The sequence below is a fragment of the Mesocricetus auratus genome, unplaced genomic scaffold, assembly GCF_017639785.1.
Source record: "Mesocricetus auratus isolate SY011 unplaced genomic scaffold, BCM_Maur_2.0 Super-Scaffold_100691, whole genome shotgun sequence".
Lineage (NCBI taxonomy): Eukaryota > Metazoa > Chordata > Mammalia > Rodentia > Cricetidae > Mesocricetus > Mesocricetus auratus.
The window spans coordinates 55,942,830-55,966,301 of record NW_024429267.1 but is presented as its reverse complement, the minus strand read 5'-3'; the positions used below and the strand labels follow the sequence as shown (position 1 = coordinate 55,966,301).

The window sequence follows — 23,472 nt, the reverse complement described above, 5'->3', positions numbered from 1 at the left end:
AAGGATGGAATGTGAAGGATTATCGAGAACATCTCTCATTGCTTAGGGCATTCTCACTCTGATCCCTTGATATTCCAAATGAGCACGACTTTAAAGACAACCCGTCTCGGGCTTTATCCTGGGAGACGCCTTCCTGATGACACCAGTGAAGCTGACCTCTAACCTCCCCCACCCCAAGGAAAGGCCCTTGTGACATCTCTGTTAAATCAGTCTAGAATCACCCGGGATCATGCCTACACGGAGAATATCTTGATCAGGTTAGTTGAGGGGGGACACCCGCCTGCTGTAGATGGTAGCATTCCTTGAGCTGGGTCCTGAAATTCATATGAGGAAAGTCAGCTGAAAAGCAGTCGGAGTGCATCCATCCTTTCTGCTTCTCGACTGTGGGTGTCATGGGCTCATCTGTGTCAAGGTCTCCACTGTGATAAACTGCAACCATGAACTATAGAACTATCCGCTGAAATAAACCCGTCTCCCTTAAGCTGCTTCAGTCACGGTGTTGTATCACAGCGAATGGAAAGTAACCATCCTAGTTAGTCCACCTGACACAGCCTAGTTACCTGAGAGGAAAACCTTCGCCAGGGAATGGTTCAGGTGAGATTGTGAGGGCTGCCTTGATTATGAACTGAAGCATGAGGGCCCAGTCTACTATGGGGGGTATCATCCCTAGGCCCTGGGTTGTGTAAAGCCAAGTTTGAGCAGCAAGTGAGCTGGGACAGTGTTCCTGCCCCCAGGTTCCTTCCTGAGTTTCTGCTTAGACTTTCCTTAGTGGTAGATTATGACCTAGAAGCATAAGCCAAATAAATCCTTCCCTTCACAAGTTTCTTTTGGTTGAAAGTTTTAAAGCAACAGAGAGGGAACTAGAGAAGTAACTAGTACAGCACCCGTCCTACAGTCCTCAGAGCCCATTGTCCCCCAGGGTGAGACTGTCCTAGCCAGCTAACATGACTCCTCCAAGTAGGGCAGTCTTCACTAGGTGGACTGGGAAGTCCTGGGTGTCCAGCCGTGACACTACTTCCTCTTTCCCTCTGCAAGCTGTCCTCTAAGTCGAAGCCCGCCTCGTGCTCTCCTCTCTTCCTCTTTCCCTCTAAGCTGTCCTCTAAGTCGAAGCCCGCCTCGTGCTCTATTCTCTTGCCCATTTTGGTTGAAGATCATGAGCCTGTAAAAAAAAATAGCTTTCACCTAACTCTGGAAGCTTCTGCAAGAACCGAGAAGCCTTTAATTCCCACGAAGGCAACACGACAGGCTTTTACACACAACTTAAGGCAGGACTGTCTTTTATACACTATTTTCACCCAGATGTCTTAGTGTAGTAAATGTATGAACTTACATATTAACAGTAAATTCTATCTCCCACAAATATGATTTTGTAATAGAATAAACAGTATTTAACATGCTCACAGGGGGCTAGCTCCTTGTGTCTAAGGACACAAGTTAACACTACAGGTAGTGATAGACCCATAGATGTCAGGGATTGTGTTTCCACTGTCACTGGTGACTGGCTCTGTGGAATTCTCATGTCACAGGCACATTTCAGGGTGTGGCATATTTCTACTACTTCTGAAGTATTAGCTTAGAAGTTACCCCCAGCCCCTGTCCTAGACCACCATCTTCCCATCCCCACACCTCACATAAGATGACTGTTAGCAACTTCTCAAGGAGTATGGGGTCATCTAGGAACACTGCTAGACATACAGGGAGGGCTAACACCCCAGAACATGGCAGCCCCAGTACAGAAGCCATGAGCCATCTTGCTTACTGTCTTGGAAGAAGCAAATTCAAAATCTAGTCAGAAAGATTATCAAACAAGCACGGACTCATAGGGCTTTTTAGGGAAAATGAACTTGCAAACAAAAATTACCATGAAGGTGGGAAAAAAAAAGACAGAAGAGAACAAGCAAGAAATGGAGAGTTGCCAGGCGGTGGTGGCACACACCTTTAATCCCAACACTCGGGAGACAGAGGCAGGCGGATCTCTGTGAGTTCAAGGCCAGGCTGGACCGACAGCCTCCAAAACAATACAGAGAAACCCTGTCTCGTAAAAACCAAAAAAAGAAAAAAAAAAAGAAAGAAAGAAATGGAGAGTTGAGCCTTGGCGAAACAATGACAAATCTCCCAAAAAGGAAGGAGAAGAAGAAGAATGTAGCATCACAGAGAGACAGGAACTAGAACAGGGTTAAACAGGGGTGGGGATAGGAGAGAAGAATGAAGGAGGGAACATGGGTAGGGACAACACACACTAAGGACATTTGAAAAACCGTATGGAAACCTACCATGTGGAAGCTTCCTAAGATATATGCATATATGAAAGCAGACATCTTATGCCACCAAACAAAACCTTGTGTGTGGGAATTAGTTACATCTTGTGAGTCATTGGCCAAAGGAGGCCTGTGGAAAACCCCACACATCGAAGGCTATCGCCAAGACTATTTCTTGCTTCCCATAAGCTGATGGCAAGACCCTATTGCTGAAGACAAGGCTTACGTAGTCGCTGAACATGGAGAAGTTGAGCTGGGGCCTAATCAGGAGCTACAGCACCCTACTAACCAGGAGCTTTGACTCCTACTAACTAGGAGCTTCACCCCCTACTAAGCAGGAGCATCGACCCCTACTGACTGAGTTCATGCTGCTGGAAGGCTACCAGAGTAGAAAAGTCATCATCAGTATCTCCCAGCTACAACCCTGAAACTTACAACAGCAACTTGCCTGCAAAATAGACTGGTGTAACCGTGGCATAACCATTGTAGGAGGAACCAACCATTCTTCTGACTGGATTTAAGGCCCACTTCATGAGTGGGAACCCACACCTGATACTACTAAGGTGGCCAAGAGTCAGACGAGATAGGTCATGGGCCTAGGGGAGAACCTAACACTATTGTTCTACTGTAGGAACATGGCAATAAAATAACTCCTAATGGCATAGTGCTATACCACATAGATCTGTGCCACACTCAGCCCTCACCAGAGAAGCCTCTTCTTACCGTAGATGGGAGTTAATACAGAGGCCCACAGCTGCACAGTGTGAAGAGAGTGAGAGACTTTTGAGCACTCAATCCTACGTGTGGTGTGTTCTTTAAACTCTTCTCCTCAAGGCCCAGGGACCGCTGCAGCAGACGAAGTGGAATTATTATAAGAGCCAGAGGTTACAGATGTCTCCAAGGAAACCATGTGATAGGTGCTTACATGAACTTGGACTGTGGCAGCAGGCACAAGACCTGTGCAGGCTAAGCCAGATTGGGCGCTCCCAACCCTAATCAAGAAGCTCTAATGAAGAAGGTGCCTGTACTTGATACCTGCTGGCGAAGGGGAAATGGGTTTTCCCAGTGGACTCCCAATGGGTATGTCACCTTCACTTCGGAGCGGGTCCTGTGCCCAGGAGTGGGTGGCCAGCACAAAATCAAGTGACTAGTATTTCTGTGGACTTTTTGTTTCATTTTTTCTTTGCTTTTAATGTTCTTTTTCTTATTGGTCTTTTGCTTGCTTGCTGTTTTTGTTTCTGGTGTGTGTGTGTATGTGTGTGTTTTCTTGCTTTTTATTGTTTTGTTTGCTTTTTGAAAGAGAAAAGAAAAAATTTTCCAATGAAAAACATTCAAAGGTGCCTCTTAAGACCCCTACAAGTCTAGGAAAGTACACTATACAGGGGAAACAACAGACACAGCCCAGAAAGCGGGTTGGATATTCTTTAGGGGTTGTATCTTGTATGATGAAGTATGATCCCCCTATCTTTTTTTCTGAGACAGGGTTTCTCTGTGTGGCCCTGGCTGTCCTGCAACTCACTCTGTAGACCAGGTAGACCTTGAACTCACAGAAATCCGCCTGCCTCTGCCTACCGAGTGCTGGAATTAAAGGTGTGTGCCACCAGTACCGCCTGGCTCCCTCTATTATTTTTCGTAACAAGCTTTAAAAAAATCTCTGATGTTACTTTATATCATTAAAAAACTTTCAAATCTGAAAAGTAACATAACATGCCTGTAATTCCAGCACTTGGGAAGTGGACACAGGAAAATATGAGTTCCAGACCCAGTGTGAACTACACAGCAAGCTCGGGTTCAGCCTGAGCTACAGAGTGAAGCAGACTCTGTCTTTAAAATATAAAATAACATATAAACAAGTTTAAAAGTGAGATAAAATGATACATTTTGAAAGAAGTAGGGTTCACTGAGAGCTCCTGGAGTCACTGAGCACAGACCCTTTTTGGGAAAAGGGTTAAGTATTTCTGGGGCGACTGTAGTCACCTAGCCAGAGGCAGTCGTAAACTGCGCAGGCGTGGCCACACCCAGTACTCGTTTGCGCATGTTCTCCATCATGGTATGACATTTCAAGGTTCATTCTTCCGAGACAAGGACATAGAAGAGAGAGGGGCGGGGGAAGGAGCAGTGATCCGGGCACTAGTAGGAAACTCCGGGGAGAATGGGATGCTAACAAGCTGTGAGGTAGCTAGCGGTCCCTCGGGGTGGTCGTGGGGAAATGCCAAGCTCCGTTTGGTAAGCCCGGCAAAGCAGGTTGCCAGGCAGAACCCAGTTTCAGGGCAGCTGAGCACCAGCTCTCCCTAACACAAAGGACACACCACCTCCAGGGATGGGGGACGTCCTTCTGTACATATGTTTCTCTTATTGGTTGATGAATAAAACATTGTTGGCCAATAGGGGAGCGAGATAGGTGGGCCTAGGAGATGAGGAGAATTCTGGGAAATGCAGTCAGAGTCAGACGCCATGTGAAGAGGTCCGACCCTTCTCCTGTAAGATAAGACCACATGGAAATACGCAGGTTAGTAAAAATGGGTTAATAATTAAGACAGAGCTAGCCAATAAGAAGCCCAAGTCACCGGCCAACAGTTTTATAACTAATATAGCGTCTGTGTGTTCATTTGGGGTTCAAGGGCTGCGGGACCTGCTGGTCCAGAAAACTCAGGCTAACACTCCAGGGCCCAGGACCCACTGCCTGGTAGTGTGTTGATCCTGCCAGTGGCCCTCACAGTGTGGGCTACACATCCTATAAGCCAGCTCCTGTTCTCTGCACCCCCACAGGCAGGACAGAGAAATTCCTTTACAGCAAGAACGAAGATGACAATAAAGACTCAGCTAGAGTGGACCAGGGAGTGGGGAAGCTGACAGAAGAGGACCTGAACTGAATGTCTTCTGGCTTGAGAGTCCTCCAACACTATCAGGACATGAAAAGCCCCCATGGTGTCAGCTATGCCTACGACCTCATGAAATCCTCTCCAATAGCTACAGATCCGAGTCACCTGGCCCCTTTTATAGATGAGCACACTGAGCTCCTGTGGGGTGAGGAAGTCGCAGATTTTCAGCTTGGGCTCCACATTGCCAGTCTGGTCCCAGAGACTCTCAAAGATGAGGTCATGGGTAAGCTGAAATCCACAGTTGGAGTCAGCTTGTTGTGTGGGGATCTTCAAGGTCTAGGCCTTCACAATCTGTTTGCACAGTCCGCAGCCTTGGAGTAACTCACAGTTGTAACCCCTCTGACACCTCTGGTCATCATACCTGTTGTCCTCCAGTAAGACAAACACAACAGACAACAAAGGGAAGGCTGGCTGTGGCTCTTGGCTACCCCAGTCCCCGCATGTGGACTCTGACTATCTTCCAGCTGGATCACAGGTGAGACAACCTATTGGAGAGCAGCCAGGACCTGGCTACAAGCCAGTAACACCTGACAGAAAATCACAGCGCTTCTAAGAGGCAGCAGAGGCCCATCAGAACCTGGGCTGCTAGCCCTGGAGCCTTCCAATGCCCCCCTCAGCTGCCCTCCAGCTCCAGATGCCCCTGGCTTGGGCAGCAACAGCCGGGCCCTTTCTCAAGGCACTGCCAAGTGCAGAGCCCTGGGGACATGTCCAGGCTTTCTTAGGATTCTTAGAACCTCCAGAAATAGACAACTCACAGCTGTGGCGCGCAGTCAGTCTAGTAACTCCCGCTCAGGCCTACTCTGCAGGAATCTTCCAGATGACGACTCCCAGCGGACACCTGACAAGGCCCCCAATCCTCTTATGTTTTGCCGCCACCTTTTACTGAAATCCCCATCTTCATCGAACAGCTACTGAGCAGAGCGATCCACCTCAGAGGCTGAGGTGCTGCCCATACTCTGCCTCAGTGGCTGCTCACCCAACACACAAGGAGACTGAAGGCAATGGGGCCCCATGGCACAGCTTCAACATGGCCCCCCAAGGGGGAGGAGAGCTGCTCATCTGAAACCTGAGGTCAGCCATGCATGAGGGGTGATGGGAGGTGTGGGCAGAGTTCAGTTAGGGCAGATGGGCACGGGGAGAGCGGCAGACGCAGGCCAAAGGGGGAAGAAACTCAGGGTGAGGGAGTGGAGAGGAAGCTGCAGAGTCAGTTTGCAGAGAGATGGGGAGACCGCCCCCAACCCGCAGAGCTCCTGCCCGGTCTGAGGCCGGCTGGCAGCTACTATTCCACGTGGCTGGAAGGAGGGAGGAGGGGAGCCTCAGTTTACACATTAGTTAGCCGAACTACGGCTTCAACTTGGGAGGGCCAGGATGACTAGGTCCTCCTGGGCCCCCCTTCCCCACTCGGCCTTTCATTGAGATCTGCAAATTAAGTGGGCCTGGAGTTCAGGGTTGTGTAACAAGCCAAGGAAGGAACACGTTCACTGTTCGGTGCGGTTATTTACCTGACCTGCGAGGCCAGAGTCCAGGCTTTCACAAGGAAAGCAGCTGGCTCACCTTGGTTGAAAAAAATCAGACTACAGAGAACCTTTGCTCTAGTTCTGAAGCCCTGGGTGCTTGGCCAAGAGTCTGGTAACACATCCCTCTAAGTAGGGGAGAGGTTAGGCCCCAGGAGCAGAGCCCTGCTGGGGTAGCAGTGGACACCCCAACAGCTGGAAGCATGGACTGCCTCAGAAATGGGGCTGTCCACATAAGGACGGCCCTGGTCCAAGGCTGGATCCTGTCACTCCCGGGCAGAACAGACCTTAATTTCACACCTTAACTTTCAGCGGTTAGACCCAGAGGGGACACATTGGGCAAGTCTCCTCAGCAGGAGCCCTCTGCAAGGCAGGCTCAGTTGAGAGTGTGGGGGCCGTGGGGGGGGTCAGCTGCAAACCAGCTTTGCTGCGCCATGTCCATCTCCCTCGCTGAGGCACTCTGTCCATCTAAGCCACACAGGACTGGTCAAGTGGCTGCCCCTCCAGGTGAGAAGGGGCTGATGGGAGGGGGGTGGTCTCCAGGGAATTGACATGAAGCTGGGTGGGTAGGGGGCTAGGGAAGGCCTGGGAGGGGTTGGGGGAGAGAAATGAATATGACTGAAATGCAGTATATGAAAAAAATGGAGCGGAAAAGTCCAAGGGGTTAAAACACCAAATTAAAAAAAAAATCCAAGGCGTTTACAGGGGTAAAAATAAGGATATTACCAGTTTTAACCGATCGTAACAGAATGGCTTTCTTAGTGGGATTCAGGGTTGTAGAAGATTCCAGGGCTTTAGACTGGCTGTGGGGTTGCACTCTTCTGTATTAATTTCTTTTACCACACAAAAATATTTGGAATAAAAATGGTTTTTAAAAAAATATTCCCTTTAAAAAAATGAAAACACAAAAAAATTAAAAAGAAAACAAAAATTTGCTCAATAATGAAAACAAGCATGCATAAAATTAAATGAATGTAAATAAAAATAGAATAATTTAATGAATAAGAACTCTTGAAAGAGCTAACAGAATGGGGTCTGTAGGTGGGTGAAGGTGATTTTGAAAGTGTACAGACTCAGCCAGTAAAGTGTGTGTCCTACTGAATCCCACTACTCATGAGTAACAAGGCAGGGGGTCAGGGGGATGGGAGGGGGAGGAGCAGGGGCAGGGGGCAGGGAGGCAGGGAGGCAGTGGGCAGGGGGCAGGGGGATGGGAGGGGGAGGAGCAGGGGCAGGGGGCAGGGAGGCAGGGAGGCAGGGAGGCAGTGGGCAGGGGGCAGGGGGATGGGAGCGGGGAGGAGCAGGGGCAGGGAGACAGGGAGGCAGGGGGCAGGGGTGAGGGGGGCAGGGAGGCAGGAGGCAGGGGGCAGGGGCCAGGGAGGCAGGGAGACCTGTACTTAAAGTCCTCCTACCAGGGATGCAGTGACAAGAGGATTTGCAATCAAGCCAAGTCAGTAAGCTCTAGGTTCAGTGAGAGACTCTCCAACAAGGGGGCAGGGATTGAGGAAGACCCTCTACAGGGCCCTCTGGCCTCTATGGGCAAGCACCTGCATAAATCACACATGTACACATTGCACACACATATGCGCACACACACATGCATGTATACCTGTACACACACATATGCACACACATATATGCACACATGTAGGAACACACATACATGCACACACACACAGAAAGCATCCTCCAACATGCCACAACAGGGAGCCGGCCATGTGGTGCCAGACCTGAGGGAGTCACCAGCTAGATGACATTTTGTCTTTTAGGATGCTGCTATATCCCAAAGTTGGAGGTGTGAGGGGGGGAGGGAACTAGGCCAAAGGTCAAGGCTCTGGATTCAGGTCCCATCTCTTCTGCAAAGTTACTGGGCCTCAGTTTCTCCTTTATAAACCAGGGGTGCGACTGAATGAGATTTATGTGTGTTTGTTCGAATATAAATTTTAGTTGGAAACAGTGCTTGACACCAGTTTAAAAATCTGAATTTTTAAAATTTATTATTTTGAGGCAGGACATCATAGGCTGTCCTCAAGTCCCTGTGTCACTGAGGACAACCTCCAGGTTCTGACCCTCCTCAGAGTTCCCCCTCCTGAAGCCTGGTTATGAGCAAGCGTGCGCTACCACACCTCATTTATCCTGTGTTGGGGATTAAACCAGCACTTGAGTGTGCTAGGCAAACACTCTACCAACTAACCACATGGCCATCCCCAAGATGGGTGGTTCTCAACCTGTGGGTCACCACCCCTTTGGGAGACTGAATGACCTTCCCCAGGGGTCACATATCAGCTTATTTACATTATGATCCAAAACAGTAGCAAAATTACAGTAATGAAGTAGCAACAAATACTCTTATGGTTGGGAGTCAGCACAGCATGAGGAGCTGTACTAAAGGGTCACAGCCCTCGGGAGGGTGAGAGCCACTGCCATAGATGAAGTGTGACAACCTCTCTTCGTGGGAGCACAGTGGGCTCATCCTTGAAGTATGCAAAGCTAATAAGCGGTCAGGAGGCGACAGAGTGAGCAGAAGGTCTGCTTTCTGCGGCACCCGGGATCTCTTCCAAAGCTAGGACATGCTTGAACACAGGAAGCATGGGATCTTACTGGGGAAGTGTACATGCTCACACAGGAAGACACTTGTGTGTGTATGTGTGTGTGTGTATGTGTGTGTGTGTGTGTGTGTGTGTGTATGTGTGTGTGTGTGTAAACCGCATGCCCTAAAATGCCAGATGGCACAGCTCCCTGCAGTTGGGTCAGAGACGTTAGAATCTTAAAGAGATTATTTATTAAGGGCAAAGTTGACTGTAGGACACCTATGGGGATGATTCATCGTGACTCTTGTATTTTGATTTTTCTTTTGTGAAAGCCCTTGTTAGGAACAAGAAACAACAAACCACTTGAAGCTGTGTTTGTAGTCATTTAAAGGGACAACGCTTTCAAACACAGACACTCGTGCCTAAAGACGACCTACCTAGTGGACAATACCAATCTTCTATCCTGCTGTGGCTTCTAGAACGCCCACCTCCTGAGATTCTTGCTTTCCACTGAACTGGTTTAAACTTGAAAAGTAAGCAAGATAGCCTTGAATTCCTGTTCCTCCTGCCTCCACCTCCCAAGCTCTGGGATTATAGGTATGGACCATCATGCCTGGCTTTTCCATCAAATGCGACACAGAGTCTCAGGAAGAGATTGTCCGTGTCGGATTGGCCTGTGGACATGTCCACAGGGAACCATCTCATGCTGCCTCACGTGGGAAGATCTACAGCCCACTGTATGTGGGACCATCCCCTGGGCAGGGCATCCTGTGCTTTACAAGCAGAGAGGCGTTCTAAGCACAGGTAAGCACGGCCACACTTGCTCCTGGCTGCTCTTGACTGTGGGTGTGATATGACCAGCTGTTTTGGGTTCCTGCTTCCTTACCCCAGTGCTGTATTCCAGGACTATAGCCTAGAATTGTGAGCTAAGCTAAACAAACATGATCTCCACTAAGTTGCTTTACTAGGACATTTCTACCACAGCAACAGAAATGAAACTCAGACAGCTCCTGAGAAAGAACACACAAGGGTGATCTGTGGCTGTCACATGCATTCACACATACACATGCACACCTGACACATATGTGCACCCACATAACACATACATACATACACACACATACATACACATACATACATACACACACATGCACACCTGACACATATGTGCACCCACATAACACATACATACATGCACACACATACATACATACACACATACACACACATGCACACCTGACACATATGTGCACCCACATAACACATACATATATATATACACACATACATACATACACACACATGCATACACATACATACATACATACACACACATGCACACCTGACACATATGTGCACCTATATAACACATACATACATACATACACACACACACATACATACATACATACATACACACATACATACATACACACACACATACATACACAGGTCAAGGCTGATCCAAGATACATAAAACAGTGTCTCAAACAGAACAAAACACAAGTGAAAAGTTCAAGCTTTGGAAAGGCCATTCCCTTCGCAGCAGCCAGAAGGATGCGGGGTGTGGACCATCCTCCTACGGCTGTGGTGGGCATTGGAGCTTGCAGTTGTAGCTTCTCCTCTGCCCTCTCTCCCTGTAAGCCCTTCCTGCCTTCCATCCTAGAAGAGCACTCTGTTGTCTTGGAGTCTGTGGTTCTCCGCACCCGTGCTGGGCTAGGCGGGCTCCCACACTTTCATTTGAGGTCATTGGGGTCAGCGACGTGGAACTCAGAAATGGTCTTTGAAATCCATCACCCTGGTTGTGGAGGGGGAATGCCTGTCCTTCTGCTGTTGTCCGGGTCTCTCTGGCCTTGCTCAGTGCGGAGGTATTCAACATTTTGACATTGGGACATAGCATTGTCATCTGCAAGCTTCACACTCAGCATCCATGTAATGGAGTTACAAAAGAGAACACAAGATCTCATTTCTTTTCATGCCTTAGATAAGCTTATGATTTTTGTCTTGGGCGGTATTCCTGGCTCTGCTTGGCCCAGCGCATGCAGTCAGTGGGTTGGAAATGCATCCTAGGAGCTGATGGAGTCACTGGCCTTCCCACCCTGGGGTTCTAAGAGGTTCGCAAAGGCCAGCACTGGTGGGGAGAGGGCAAGGAGGAGGCGTAATGCACTCTGCCCTCTGGGGACTCTAGAGAGCTTACGACCCTGCTTTTAGGATAAAACGGGGAGGCAGGCTGTGCCCTTGGCAATGGTGATGGGGCAACTTGACCTGCCTTCGGGGGTCGGAGGCTTTCTCTCCTTTGCACCCGTTCATGTGTGTGTGTGTGTGTGTGTGTGTGTGTGTGTGTGTGTGTGTGTGTTGGTGTGTGCACATATGCCCGAGTGCATGTGGGCACATGTGTGTCGCATGCAGGTAGGAGGCCAGAGGGTGACGTTGGGTGTCATCCTGGATGACTAGCAGCATCCTCTCCACTTTGTTTTCTGAGGCCGGTTTCCTTCTGAACCTGGGCTTGACTGGTCTAGTTACGCAGTTTGCCCTGAGGAGCCTCTGCCTGCCCCACCTGCGCAATAAGGTTACAGGGTGGCTGTCAAGCCGGGCCAGCAGTGATGTCTGCACTGCAGATCTGATCTCCGGCCTCATGCTATGGGACAAGCACCTCGCTCCCAGTTTCTCCTTTCGTGTTCTGGGCTCTCCTGGGGTTTGGGGAAAACACTGTGGCTGTCACGGTTTTTGACTGACCTGTCGCTGTGATGGGGAGCAGGAGGAATCCATGTTCTCCATCCAGGGAGCCCCGATTCATTCCTTCATCGGAAGTCATTGATCAGTTCATGTGTCTGTCATGCCGCACGCTCCTTTGCCTTGGTAGACACCTCTGCTAAGGGGGGAGGGGACGGGGGCTGCAGGGTGTTCAGCACTAATGAGGACATCACAAACAGATGTCAAGAGGTGTCAAGACCTGTGAACACTCTCAGAGACGTTTGACAAAAAGGGTTCCTTCTGCCCAGCTAGGAATCCAAAGTTGTCCAAGAGGAAGACTGGGAATCCCAAACCGTGTAAACTTCCAGCTGGGGTCCCGGGACCCAGGAGAGCCAATTAGGCAATGCGATTCAGAGTCCCGACCTCCCTCTCCACACATAGTGTGGAGCTGTCGCCATGGCCCCAGAACCTCCTGCCTTTTGTCTGACAGTGTGCAATGACCGCTCTTTGGAGAACGGGATCCTGGTTTATGGCCAGTAACCCAGAAGACTTTTGAGGTATTGCCTCCCGTGTTAGTTGCAAATGCTGTAAAAGACCAGGAAGTTCCAGTTTACACTTCTGGGAGAGGCATCAGAAATGGGCACAAACTTAAAAAAAAAGTATATATTTGAAACAAAAATCTTATTTTGTAGCCCAGACTGGCCTTGAACTTGCGCAGTACTCTCTTGCACCATCGCAGGTATATATGGATGAGCTATTCAAAAAGAGGGCTTTGGGAGTTTGTTGACCTGGCTCTGAGAAGCTGGGCTGTGGTGGTGAGGTGACCTCAGGAAAACTCCCCTTCTGATTGGCTGCAGAAGGGGAAGGCGGGACTCGTGAAAAATGTAAAACTCCAACTGGCTCTGCCCCTGTGCCAGCCACAGTTTTCCATTCCCTGGGCTCCGCGCCCAGCGCCCAGGCAAATCCTCGGGACCCACCTCCTCGATGCATCGGCTGCAGGTAGTGCTGGGCCACCTGGCCGGTCGGCCGAGTCGAGCTCCGCGCTGCAAGCCACGCCCTGCTCCGCGGGCTTCCGGCAGGCCTCGGCCTCCGACGTGGTGGTGGTGCACGGACGGCGCACCCCCATCGGCCTTGCGGGCCGCGGCGGCTTCAAGGTGAGGCGCCTCCGGCGGACGAGGGGCGCCCAAGGCGGCCAGTGCGGGTGGGATCCCGCCCTCTGGGGTGGGGCGACCGCAGAGTCCCCGGGTGGGGATGCAGGAGCGGGGCTCACAGCCGCTGCGCTCCGCCCTGCAGGACACCACCCCGGACGAGCTTCTGTCGGCCGTGTTGACCGCGGTTCTCCAGGACGTGAAGCTCAAGCCCGAGGAGCTGGGTGACATCTCCGTGGGTGAGCCCGGGCATGCGCTGGGCCCTCTCGGTCCTCCTCCCCCGGGTCCTTCTCTCACGTCGCAGAGCTGAGTTTTGTCGCGTCTGCTGCGCGGCCTGTGTCCGAGAACGTGCGGAGGGTGTCGGGGATTGACAACACAGAGACTTGTTCAACGATGTAAAGAAAACTTTAAGCAGGCCCCAAAAAGGTTCAAGAAAACTTCCCAAGAAAGGCTCCCACCAGAGAAGCTTCTGCTCTCCTCTCTACCCTGGCTGGTTCTCTCTGACCCCAGAAACTGATCTGGGCGTGGCCGAAGAGGTGGTTAGTCTTTGGACAAGGTCGAGGTCAGGGTGGTTTCTGCGGGCAGGCCTTTTCCAGGAACTTAATGCCCCCAGGCATTGTATTGTTTTTAGTAAACATTGTCTTACAGCTGCCTACTCCCAGGCAGAAGGGGAAGTGGGTCTCTGCTCAAGGTCTGGTGTTCCCACAGAGTTTACTGAGGGAAAGGACTGGATCACAGAGGTCTGAGTGAGACTGCTCCTGACAGTCAGAACCTCGGGCGCCCTCCCCTCGAGGCAATCTGCGCGTGGAAAACAGGAGTGCCCTGGGATAGATGCTCTAAAGCCCTGGTGTTCCTGGAGACTCCGGGAGGTGGGAGGCCCCGGTACTCCACCTACACTGACATCTTATCTGTCAGAACCATCTAGTCCAGCCCGGTTCGGCTACAGGTGTAGACTGCGTTCACCCAGGCTTGCCCTAACCCCAGATCTTCCCGAACTAGAACAACATAGTGTGTGACAGGGCGCTATCCGGGGGTGCCAGCCTGTCCCCCCTCCCGCAGTGGCACGGGGCGTGGAGGAGGACACTTGGGGGAGGCGAGCTGTTGCAGACTCGCTTCCCTCACCCATAGCCCTGTTTCCCTCAGCGTTCAGGCTCTGCACCGCGTGCCTCTTACCCTAGATGCTCTCCTGTTGTCCGGCAAGCAGGCACCTGCCCAGCTGTGCTGATTTGGAGTGTATGCCTTGGCAAGCGTGCTGGTGTCCCTCCAGCCCTGGGCTGGTGGAGGACAGGTGGTTGGTAGTTGGCTCCCCATTCCTCAGACTCAGTCTCCACAGCCTCCCATGAAACTCTCTGCAGAGGCTGTAGATTCCTGGAGAGATCTGGAGTGCCTCCCTTCTGGGACGTGTTTTACCTTAGGCCTCAGGACGTTACCTGATGCTCAGTAAGGACTCTTCTGTCCGCAGGCAACGTGCTTTTGCCGGGGGCTGGAGCCGTCTTGGCGCGCATTGCCCAGTTCCTGAGGTAATTCTCCCGACTCTAGCTCTCATTGTCTGCTGTGAGTGCTGGGGCCCCCCAGGGACTCATCTGCCTGTGGTGGAAGATCAGGCTGAAAGAAGATACTGAGGCAATTAGAGGACACTCAACTCTGTCCTATGAGTATAATAACCTTTTCCCTACTGAGAGAGGGTGTGTCACTGGGCCCACGGCCAAGCCACCCAGGGCTTGGGCACTGGGGCAGAGCCTCTCTGTGGCCTATGCTTTAAACAAAGCCAACTTAACACGTACCCTTTAGAGTGTGGAATCACACGACCAATGCCAAGCAGTGTGTGCGTCCCCCTTAGCTGAGCATCTGGAAGTCTAGGCTTGTCCAGTCATGGCGACTTGGGGATGGTGCAGCATGGGATTGGGGGTCTCTCCCAGGAAGAGCCCTGTCCTGCCAAGGCAGCAAAGCAATGGTTCATTCTTTCTCACTTGGAGACTGAAGACCCCTCTCCCCCAATCCTTACTGTGTGGACCAGAAATGCATTGTGGGGTTCTTTCTCCCAGTTGGTCCCACGACCCTTGAACCCTAAGTAAACACACAGATGCTATATTAATTATAAAACTGTTGGCCAGTAGCTTGGGCTTCTTATTGGCTATCTCTGTCTTAGTTATTAACCCATTTCTATTAATATAAGTATTTCCACATTGTCTTCTCTTACAGGAGAAGGGCCTGGACCTCTAACTCCTTTGGCAGCTCACATGGCGATTCCTCTGGTGGGCCCTCTCTGCCTACCTTTCCCAGAATCCTCCTTGTCTCCTAGTCCTGCCTATCTTCCTGCCTCATTGGCTGAACAGTGTTTTATTCATTAACCAATAAGAGAAATATGTATAAAGTAGGACAGCTCCTATCACAGAAATAATAGAAACCCTGGCCAGTGACAAGCCGGAGCAGCTGGAAGGGTCAGACTTAGCGTGGGGTTCAAGATCTCCACACCTCCCTCTAGTCTGACTGGAGACTCTTGTCTCCAATCATCTGTTTCAGCAGGCTCGCTGCCTGATTCTCTTCTCCCTCTGCCCATTCTGCCCCACTGGGCACTGGCCCTGCCAGCTCTTCCTGCCCCGGCTAAACCCTGCCCAAATATACCCAAGCTCTCAGGCTTCAAATGGGTGTGTTTCTTGTCCAGCAGGTGACCTTGTCCCTCCGTGGTGTGGCTTTGGCACCTGGTCCTGCTGTTTCAGTCTCTCTGCATTGCTGGGGCATCCGCTAAAAACCCAGTGCAGTCAGCGCCCGGGTCTCTCTCAGGCAGTGTGTCATGCTTAGAGACTATTTAGGGGAACCTTGATGGATTTGATAAAAGGCCACCAAGAGTTAGGGAATTAGGGGACATGGGAGGAATTCCACAGGCCTAGGGAGTCATCCTCCTAGGGTCCCCTTCAGAACCTTGGAGTACCAGCCTAGGGATTCCCCCGTCTGCCTGCACACCAGAACCCTCCTAATTCCTATGTACTTGTTCTCTGGGGGTTCTTCGTTGTCAGATGAGGGCCAAGGATGCTCCTTGGCCTTTACCGCCTTGGAAGTATGGCTGAGCTCAGGGAGCCCCAGAGCAGGGAGTGGGAGAATGAGGAAGGCAAGTGGAGGGACAGCCCACGGAAAGAAAACTGGACGCATCGGGCCAGCTCTGTGGTTACCGGAAAGGTCAAGGGTAGGGATGAACGGTGGTGTGATGTCGAAATGAAATGTTACATCCTAGCCTAGCAACAGGCCCACTCCTGTGTCCTCGCAGGACCACACTCCTGAATCCTGGAAGGACCACAGTCCTGAATCCTCGCAGGACCACACTCCTGTGTCCTCGAAGGACCACAGTCCTGAATCCTCGCAGGACCACAGGAGTGACTGCTTTCATTGCTGTGTCTTCAGGGAGGAGGAGGGAGGCTGTCTGTGACCCACAGCAGGTTTCCATGGTCATCTGCTGTGGGACAGATGAGAATGTGCTTGGGGACTCTGGGTAGTCAGGGACCATGGAGACAAGTCTGCACAGCAGCTGCTTCTGCTTTTGCGGATCTGCACCCCCCCCCGTGGAGACAGGGCTGCCTGTTGTCCTGATCTATGCACACGCTGCTGCTGGGGGCTTATGGGGCCCTGAAGTCTCGGTGGGCTTTCCACGTGACACTCAAATTTAGGGCTGACTGCCATTTCCCCTTCTATTTCAGTGACATTCCAGAGACTGTCCCTTTGTCTACTGTCAACAGACAGTGTTCCTCAGGGCTGCAGGCAGTGGCCAACATCGCTGGTGAGTTGTGACTGCTGGGTGCCTGTGAGTGTACCCTGTCCTTGGTCCTTGCTGTAGGCAGAGAGGAACACCCATTGTCACACCCTTTTGTGGTGACTGGGCAAAGATGTGTTACTTTTGTTTATGCTATGAGGTGTTACTTTAACTGTAAAAGAGTGTGTTACATTTCTTCCTGCTGTATTTGTTTAAGTGTGAAAAGATGTGTTGCTTTTTCACCTTGCCTGCCTAAGGTGCTTGATAGGTCTAATAAAAAGCTGAATGGTCAATGGCTAGGAAGAGAGAGAGAGAGAGAGAGAGAGAGAGAGAGAGATAGGCAGGGCTGGCAGGCAGAGAGAATTAATAGGAGAAATCTGGGCTCAAGAGAAGAAGAGAAGAGAAGAGAAGAGAAGGAGAAGAGAGCAGGGAGAAGGAGGGTGAGACACCTGGGCCAAGAAGCCAGGCAGCCACCAGACAGACACTGGAGGAAGCAGTGAAAGTCAGACATACGTACATACGTACAGACAGACGGAAGGAAGGAAGGAAGGAAGGCAGGCCCTGAGGCAAAAGGTAGGTAAGAGAAACAGGTTAATTTAAATTAAAAGAGCTAGCCAGAAATGAGCCAAGGATAGGCCGAGCATTCGTAACCAGTAAGTCTCTGTGTCGTGTTTGGGAGCTGGTTGGTGGCCCAAAAGAAGAAGCCTGGTACAGCACCCCAAGCTCTTTCGGGTGCTCCTGGGTCTTCTGTGGATGTACCCACGAGCAGGGAGGGAACGGGCTGTGCAGCCCCAGGGCTGGCCCACTCTGGCCAAGGATGGTTATGAGGTGCTTTTGTTGCAGGTGGCATCAGAAATGGGTCTTATGACATTGGCATGGCCTGTGGGTAAGATTGTCTTCCTGCCGGACCCTATTAACCAAAGTAATAATCAAACTAATTTTCCTCTCCTCAGTTCTGAGGGACCGTGACTCTCCCCACCCACCACGGCAGCTGGCTGGGCTGGGCTCCCACAGATGCAGCCTACGAGTTGTTGAAGCTCCGAGTGGAGTGGCCTCCTTCGCTCTATCTTGCAAACCTGTCTTGGCGGAAGTCAGCGGCGTTTGGCCTTTGCCCATTGCACTGGCTGATTTCTCTCATGCTCCTGAGAGAAGTGGGCTCCCAAGTCACTCATGTCTCCTTATATGCAAATGTCCACCTTCCTAGGCTGTTGCCAAGGAAGACATTCCAGCTGATGCTGCTAGGGGGGAACATGGTCAGGCCCCTGCTCACTGTCCCCTCCACTCATACTGCCCCCGTGTTTCTGCCTCTGGGGCAAAGGGCGGCAGACCTTAGGCCTGATGATAGAAAGAGCAGAGCACTGGGGACACCTGCTGTTGGGTGACAGCCCAGGAGAGCTTGGAAGATAGACTCCCAGGGGTCATAACTTTGATGGGAAGCATTGCTGGCTCATGGCCGCCTCCCGCCTGGCTGCACTGGGTTGTCCTGACCTGTGTGTCAGTAGGAGGACAGTTAAGGTCCACAAACGGGGACCGCGGTGAGCAAGGGTCCCAGCCAGCCTACCTGTTGCTGTTCCTCGTGTTTGCCGTAGTGAGGACAGCGGATGTGGTGGCTGGAGGGGGAAGGTTGGGGCTCTGTGGGGTCCCTGGGATTCTAGTCCCAAGCAGGTTGAAGACCCTGGTGCTGGAGGCGAGGCACCTGTCACTGGAGGAGTGCCCGCATCACGTCCCCTAGCCATTGAGAGTGCAGCTGACCCAGGTCAGAACTACGGGGCCCGACTGTCTAGCTGGGGCTCATGCCGGTGACCTCGGCCGGCTGCCTCCCTTGCCATACCCTCACCTCGGCTCTGTGCTGCTCATTAAGTAGAGCCGTAACCACAGCTGACTGTGGGGTGTGTCAGTCACAGTTTGACAGGTTCTCATGCCTAAGCAGAATTTAGACAACTGGCCGGGGTTGTAACCCCGGCAAATCTGGGGCCGAGGCAGTCCAGCAAGACCCTGTCTCCAAGTGAAATAAAAAGGAAATTAAGACCAAGAGATACTGTAGCGCTTGTCTGCCACATTTAAGGTCCTACGGTTAACACTCAGTTCTTCCAAAAAGAACAAAAGGAGTTCGCGTTATGCTGAAGTCGGGAGAGAACTTAGCCAGGGCTTCTGGTGTTCGTGTGGCCTCATGGCCACCTCCCCAGCAATGTCCCCAGCAGGTCCCTCAACGCGGGCCACCTGACCTTTCTCTCAGCCATCCCACCGACTTGCCAATCTATGCAGGCCAGGTCTTCCTTTGATGTAAACTTAGTGTGCACCATTCCGCGATTCTCCCTCTGACTCGGGGACGCTGAAGGGCGAATGGGGCTGATTTGGTTCATACTGCGTTGGAGGGAGGGTTGAGAGGCCATCCCCGGGAACCGCTGCTTACTTAGCTCAGTAACCGGCCATGCAGCAGGACCCGGAGCTGGGGCTGTGTTTGGCACGGCGCTGTCTGGGGAGGGAGGGGAAGAGCGGCTCAGCCGTTCTGCAGTCCCTGCTCGCTGGCCAGGTGTCTGTCTGCCGCACACCTGGAGGGCTCCCTGCTCGCTGGCCAGGTGTCTGTCTGCTGCACACCTGGAGGGCTCCCTGCCCACTGGCCAGGTGTCTGTCTGCTGCACACCTGGAGGGCTCCCTGCTCGATGGCCAGGTGTCTGTCTGCTGCACACCTGGAGGGCTCCCTGCTCGATGGCCAGGTGTCTGTCTGCTGCACACCTGGAGGGCTCCCTGCTCGCTGGCCAGGTGTCTGTCTGCTGCACACCTGGAGGGCTCCCTGCTCGATGGCCAGGTGTCTGTCTGCCGCACACCTGGAGGGCTCCCTGCTCGATGGCCAGGTGTCTGCTGCACACCTGGAGGGCTCCCTGCCCACTGGCCAGGTGTCTGTCTGCTGCATACCTGGAGGGCTCCCTGACTGTTTATTGCCCGGCACTTGCCACACAGTTGGTCATTCCTAGGGCTTCCTACCAGGGCTGAGAGATCGCTCCTCTTCCTCAGGGTGGAGTCCATGTCCCTGTCTGAGAGAGGGAACTCCGGGAATGTTTCTCCACGTCTGCTGGAGAACGAGAAGGCCAGAGATTGCCTGATTCCTATGGGGTGAGTGTCCACAGGAAGCCCACTCACTACTCTGCCCTCAGCCAGAGAGAGACCAAGGCGTTTCCTCCTCTGACTGGCAATGCCGGGCTTTGAACCACTCAGCCTCCGTCTTCTGAGGGTCACATACTCAGCAGGGACCAGGTATGGGGTTGACTCCGTCCTTGGCTTTCCTTTCTTTAAGCACTTGAGTCCTCTGAACCTCCCGAGTATCCAAACATATCCCATGTTGCCCCCCAAAGCCGAGATGCCCGTCACAAGGAGGATGGTGCCAGATGCCCCCTCCCGGAAGCCCTGTTGGAGACCTGGAGCATTGAGAAGGATGTGGGGAGCACTGAGGTTCTGAACATGTTTGGGGAGGACTCAGACCTGTGGAATGTAGCCTGGGAAATCATCTACAATCATATCCGGGATCTCTGGACTTTGCCAACATCCAAGGGTAGGGGTTCCCGGCTGTACGGTTATACGAAGAGAGGCTTGCGGTGGACAGTGGTCTGGCTTTGTCCAGACCCTCTCTCCAGAGGCAGCCTGGAGCCATAGGAGAAGCTGACCAAGTGTGACCAGCCAGTACAGCCAGTGTCTCCTCTGCTCCCCTCCTTGGAATGTTCTTTATGGGGGCAGGCCCCACACACAGGCTACCTGCCCCCCATAAAGAACGTTCCCTTTGGTGTGTGCCTCTGAGGGTCTGACGGGCGTGGGCGCTCTTCACTATGGTTCTTCAGTGTGGCCGTGGCCCTCAAGCCCTGAGCAGACCCACAGCCTCCTGCTTTGCTTGTTTGCGTCTAGGATAACCTTGGAGAACGTGGCTGAGCGGTTCAGCATTTCACGGCAGAAGCAGGACGCCTTCGCTCTGGCCTCCCAGCGGAAGTGAGTGCGGCTTGGGCGGGCTGTGGATAGGGCCGGAGAGTGGCCCGAGCTGGCTCTGTCAAGTTGACACAAAAGTGTTGACTAGCCTCCTGCCTCTGGCTGGAAGGTGAGGAGGTTGAGCACCACTGTTGGGTAGGTCTTCCCAGTCAGCCCTCTCTAACTGTACACTCTGAGGTCTGAGTGTCCGCTCAGCCCCTCCCCAACCCCGCTCCGTGGGACATAGGGAATAGAGGACACTGTTCTTATCAGGCGTGGTGGCCACTGGTGACCCTTAAGCCTGGAGTATGGGGCCATTGGCGCTAAAACCTAGCGTAAGAGGCAGACCTGGGCCTCGAGTGGTGACCCGAGGCTGCCGTTCAAGAAAATCAGAGCCTCAGGCCTGTGGGAAAGTGCCAGCCTTACTGTGGAAGAGACCACTGGGCAGACTCAGTGGCCACTGAATAAAGAGCCCTAAACAGAACGGGAGCTCCAAAAGCCCAGCTCTTGACTGGGATGAGCCCCGAGACGTGAAAATCGAGTCTAGGAAAGCGATGTGCATGCCTTTCTCTCCCAGAGGAAGGTGGTGTCCTGAGGAACCCTCACAAGTCACTCAGAGTACCCTTGGGGCAGGGCAGTCCCTGGGTTGCACAGCCTGAGGCTGTGTGTCTTCCTGAGTTGGCCAAGGCCAGGGATAGGCAGGAAAAACACCAGGCCTGGGGCTCGCTGTCCATGGTGCTGGCAGGGCAGCGAGAGCCCAGAGCAGGGGCTGTTTCCAAGCTGAGATCGTGCCTGTGACAACCGCCGTCCTTGATGACAAGGGCAACAAGAAAACCGTCACTGTGACCCAGGATGAGGGTGTCCGTCCCAACACCACCATGGAGGGCCTGGCCAAGCTGAAGCCGGCCTTCAAGGATGGAGGCTCTACCACAGCTGGTGGGTGTGGGCCAGGAATAGGGCTGATGGAGGTGACCTGTTCTACTCTGAGACCTGGAGCTGCCCAGGCCCCATGGCAAGGTGATGGTGGAGGGCTGGCTCTCCTCAGCTCCGTCTGACACCACCACGTCATGGGCATCGGTCCTGCCTATGCCATCCCTGCAGCCTTGCAGAAAGCAGGTGAGGCCGTCCCTGTCATCCTGTACCTGGACCCCTCTTCACCTGTGTCTGGGACTGGGGTTGCAGGGTTTGACCCTTTGGCTGCTCTGGAATGAGTGTGGGTCAGGCTAGCACCCAAGTCCGAGGCCTCCCTAACCTGCCACTGGACCCCACTGGCCTGGCACACGGTAGACCTCTAGAGCCGCGCATGGGGTGGAGCCCAGAGGGAGTCCAGAGTCCTGCCCGTGACTGTCAGCTCTGGTCTGAATCTTGCCTGCAGGGCTGACTGTGAACGACATAGACATCTTTGAGATCAATGAGGCCTTTGCAAGTCAGGTGAGCCTGGGTGTCCGGGTGGGCGCCATCGGGCCAGCGGCTCAGAGCCGATGGAGGCCTCAGCGGCTGCTCTGGCTCCTTCCAGGCCCTCTACTGTGTGGAGAAGCTGGGGATCCCTGCAGAGAAGGTGAACCCCCTGGGGGGTGCAATAGCCCTGGGCCACCCCCTGGGCTGCACCAGGGCGAGGCAGGTGGTCACCCTGCTCAATGAACTGAAGCGTCGTGGGAAACGGTGAGGCTGCTCCCTGTGGAGTGTCGTGGGGTGTGAGCTGGGTGTCAGGCCGCTGGGGCCTGGGCAGGCGAGCACACACAGGCATTGTGGACTAGGGAAGGAGGCTGAGCCCTGCCTCAAAGGCAGCACAACTATGGACGGTGTCTGCCACCCGGGTGTGTCTAGGGCTCAGTTCCCACACGTCTGCTGTGCCCATCTGCCCAGGAGCCCTTATTGCTGCAGCTCGGCCTGCTGGGGGCACGGGTGGGGGTCAGGCTCTGCCCAGCCAACGCAGGGTCTCCTCCCCAGGGCTTATGGAGTGGTGTCCATGTGCATCGGGACGGGCATGGGAGCCGCTGCTGTCTTCGAATACCCTGGCAACTGAAGCCCTGGCTGCAGGCACTGCCCAGAGAGTCCTACAGCGGCGGCGGCCAGACAGGGACTCTACGGAAGCATGGGGCAGCACTGGAGGGGTGGATCATGGCACTTTGATTTGGAAAATGTGATCATCACAATATGGGGATGATTGAGCATTGGGCCAGTCACACAGGTTCCTCTTGACCACAGGACAATGTCTGTCTCTGTCGGACGGTGGCCTCATGAAAGATGGGTGTGATGGGCAAAGTGAACGTGTGTTATCTCGCGTCGGTGGCAGTCATTTCCCTCGGGGTCCAGCTTTGCTGGAATCAGCGAACCATCCTTGAAATGATATAAGCGTCATAGTCACCCTGGTGGGGGCACATGCTGGCTAGCCCTGGGGAACTGTCATACGGGGTGTGGTTAATTGACACCATTCCCTGGAAGGAGATTCCGTCCTCTGGGGAGCCCGTGTCCCTGCTTAATTTAGCAGCTCTGCCTCTCTGCTCTGGGCCGGCCTGATGTCCTCAGCTGGGGCGGGGCGGGGGGGGCTGAGGACGGCGGAGCTCAGAACTGGTGGGGTGTCACGTATCTCTCGTCATAAGAGCCTCGGCCCCGCAGCCTCAGGGTGCAAGACTTCTCACTCAGCACACCCTCCACCACCATGGTGGACTCATACAGCAGGCTGCTCCTGGGGAAGGCGGATGCGAGGTTAGGCAGTGCCAGCCAGTGCCCAGGCCCCGTGGGGGTG

At 53.0% G+C, this 23,472-nt stretch overlaps 2 protein-coding genes across 2 annotated transcripts in view; one reads left to right on the top strand and one right to left on the bottom strand.

The window, feature by feature from the left end:
* Window positions 1–12,784: 12,784 nt before the first annotated feature.
* Window positions 12,785–22,988, top strand: LOC110343144 (3-ketoacyl-CoA thiolase B, peroxisomal). Its single transcript, XM_040739765.1, is given in 12 exon segments — window positions 12,785–12,903; window positions 12,906–13,030; window positions 13,170–13,263; window positions 14,487–14,544; window positions 16,717–16,796; window positions 17,613–17,655; window positions 19,785–19,883; window positions 20,667–20,747; window positions 21,469–21,839; window positions 22,099–22,154; window positions 22,240–22,385; window positions 22,674–22,988. Coding segments are annotated over 12 exon segments (1,272 nt in total). The 5' UTR covers window positions 12,785–12,860; the 3' UTR covers window positions 22,750–22,988.
* Dlec1 (DLEC1 cilia and flagella associated protein) overlaps window positions 22,831–23,472 on the bottom strand; it is a 40,669-nt gene continuing 40,027 nt past the window's right edge. The window contains exon 37 of the mRNA XM_040739764.1: window positions 22,831–23,412. Coding sequence (XP_040595698.1) covers window positions 23,289–23,412 — 124 coding nt within the window. The 3' untranslated portion in view covers window positions 22,831–23,288. The remainder of the gene's footprint in view (window positions 23,413–23,472) is intronic.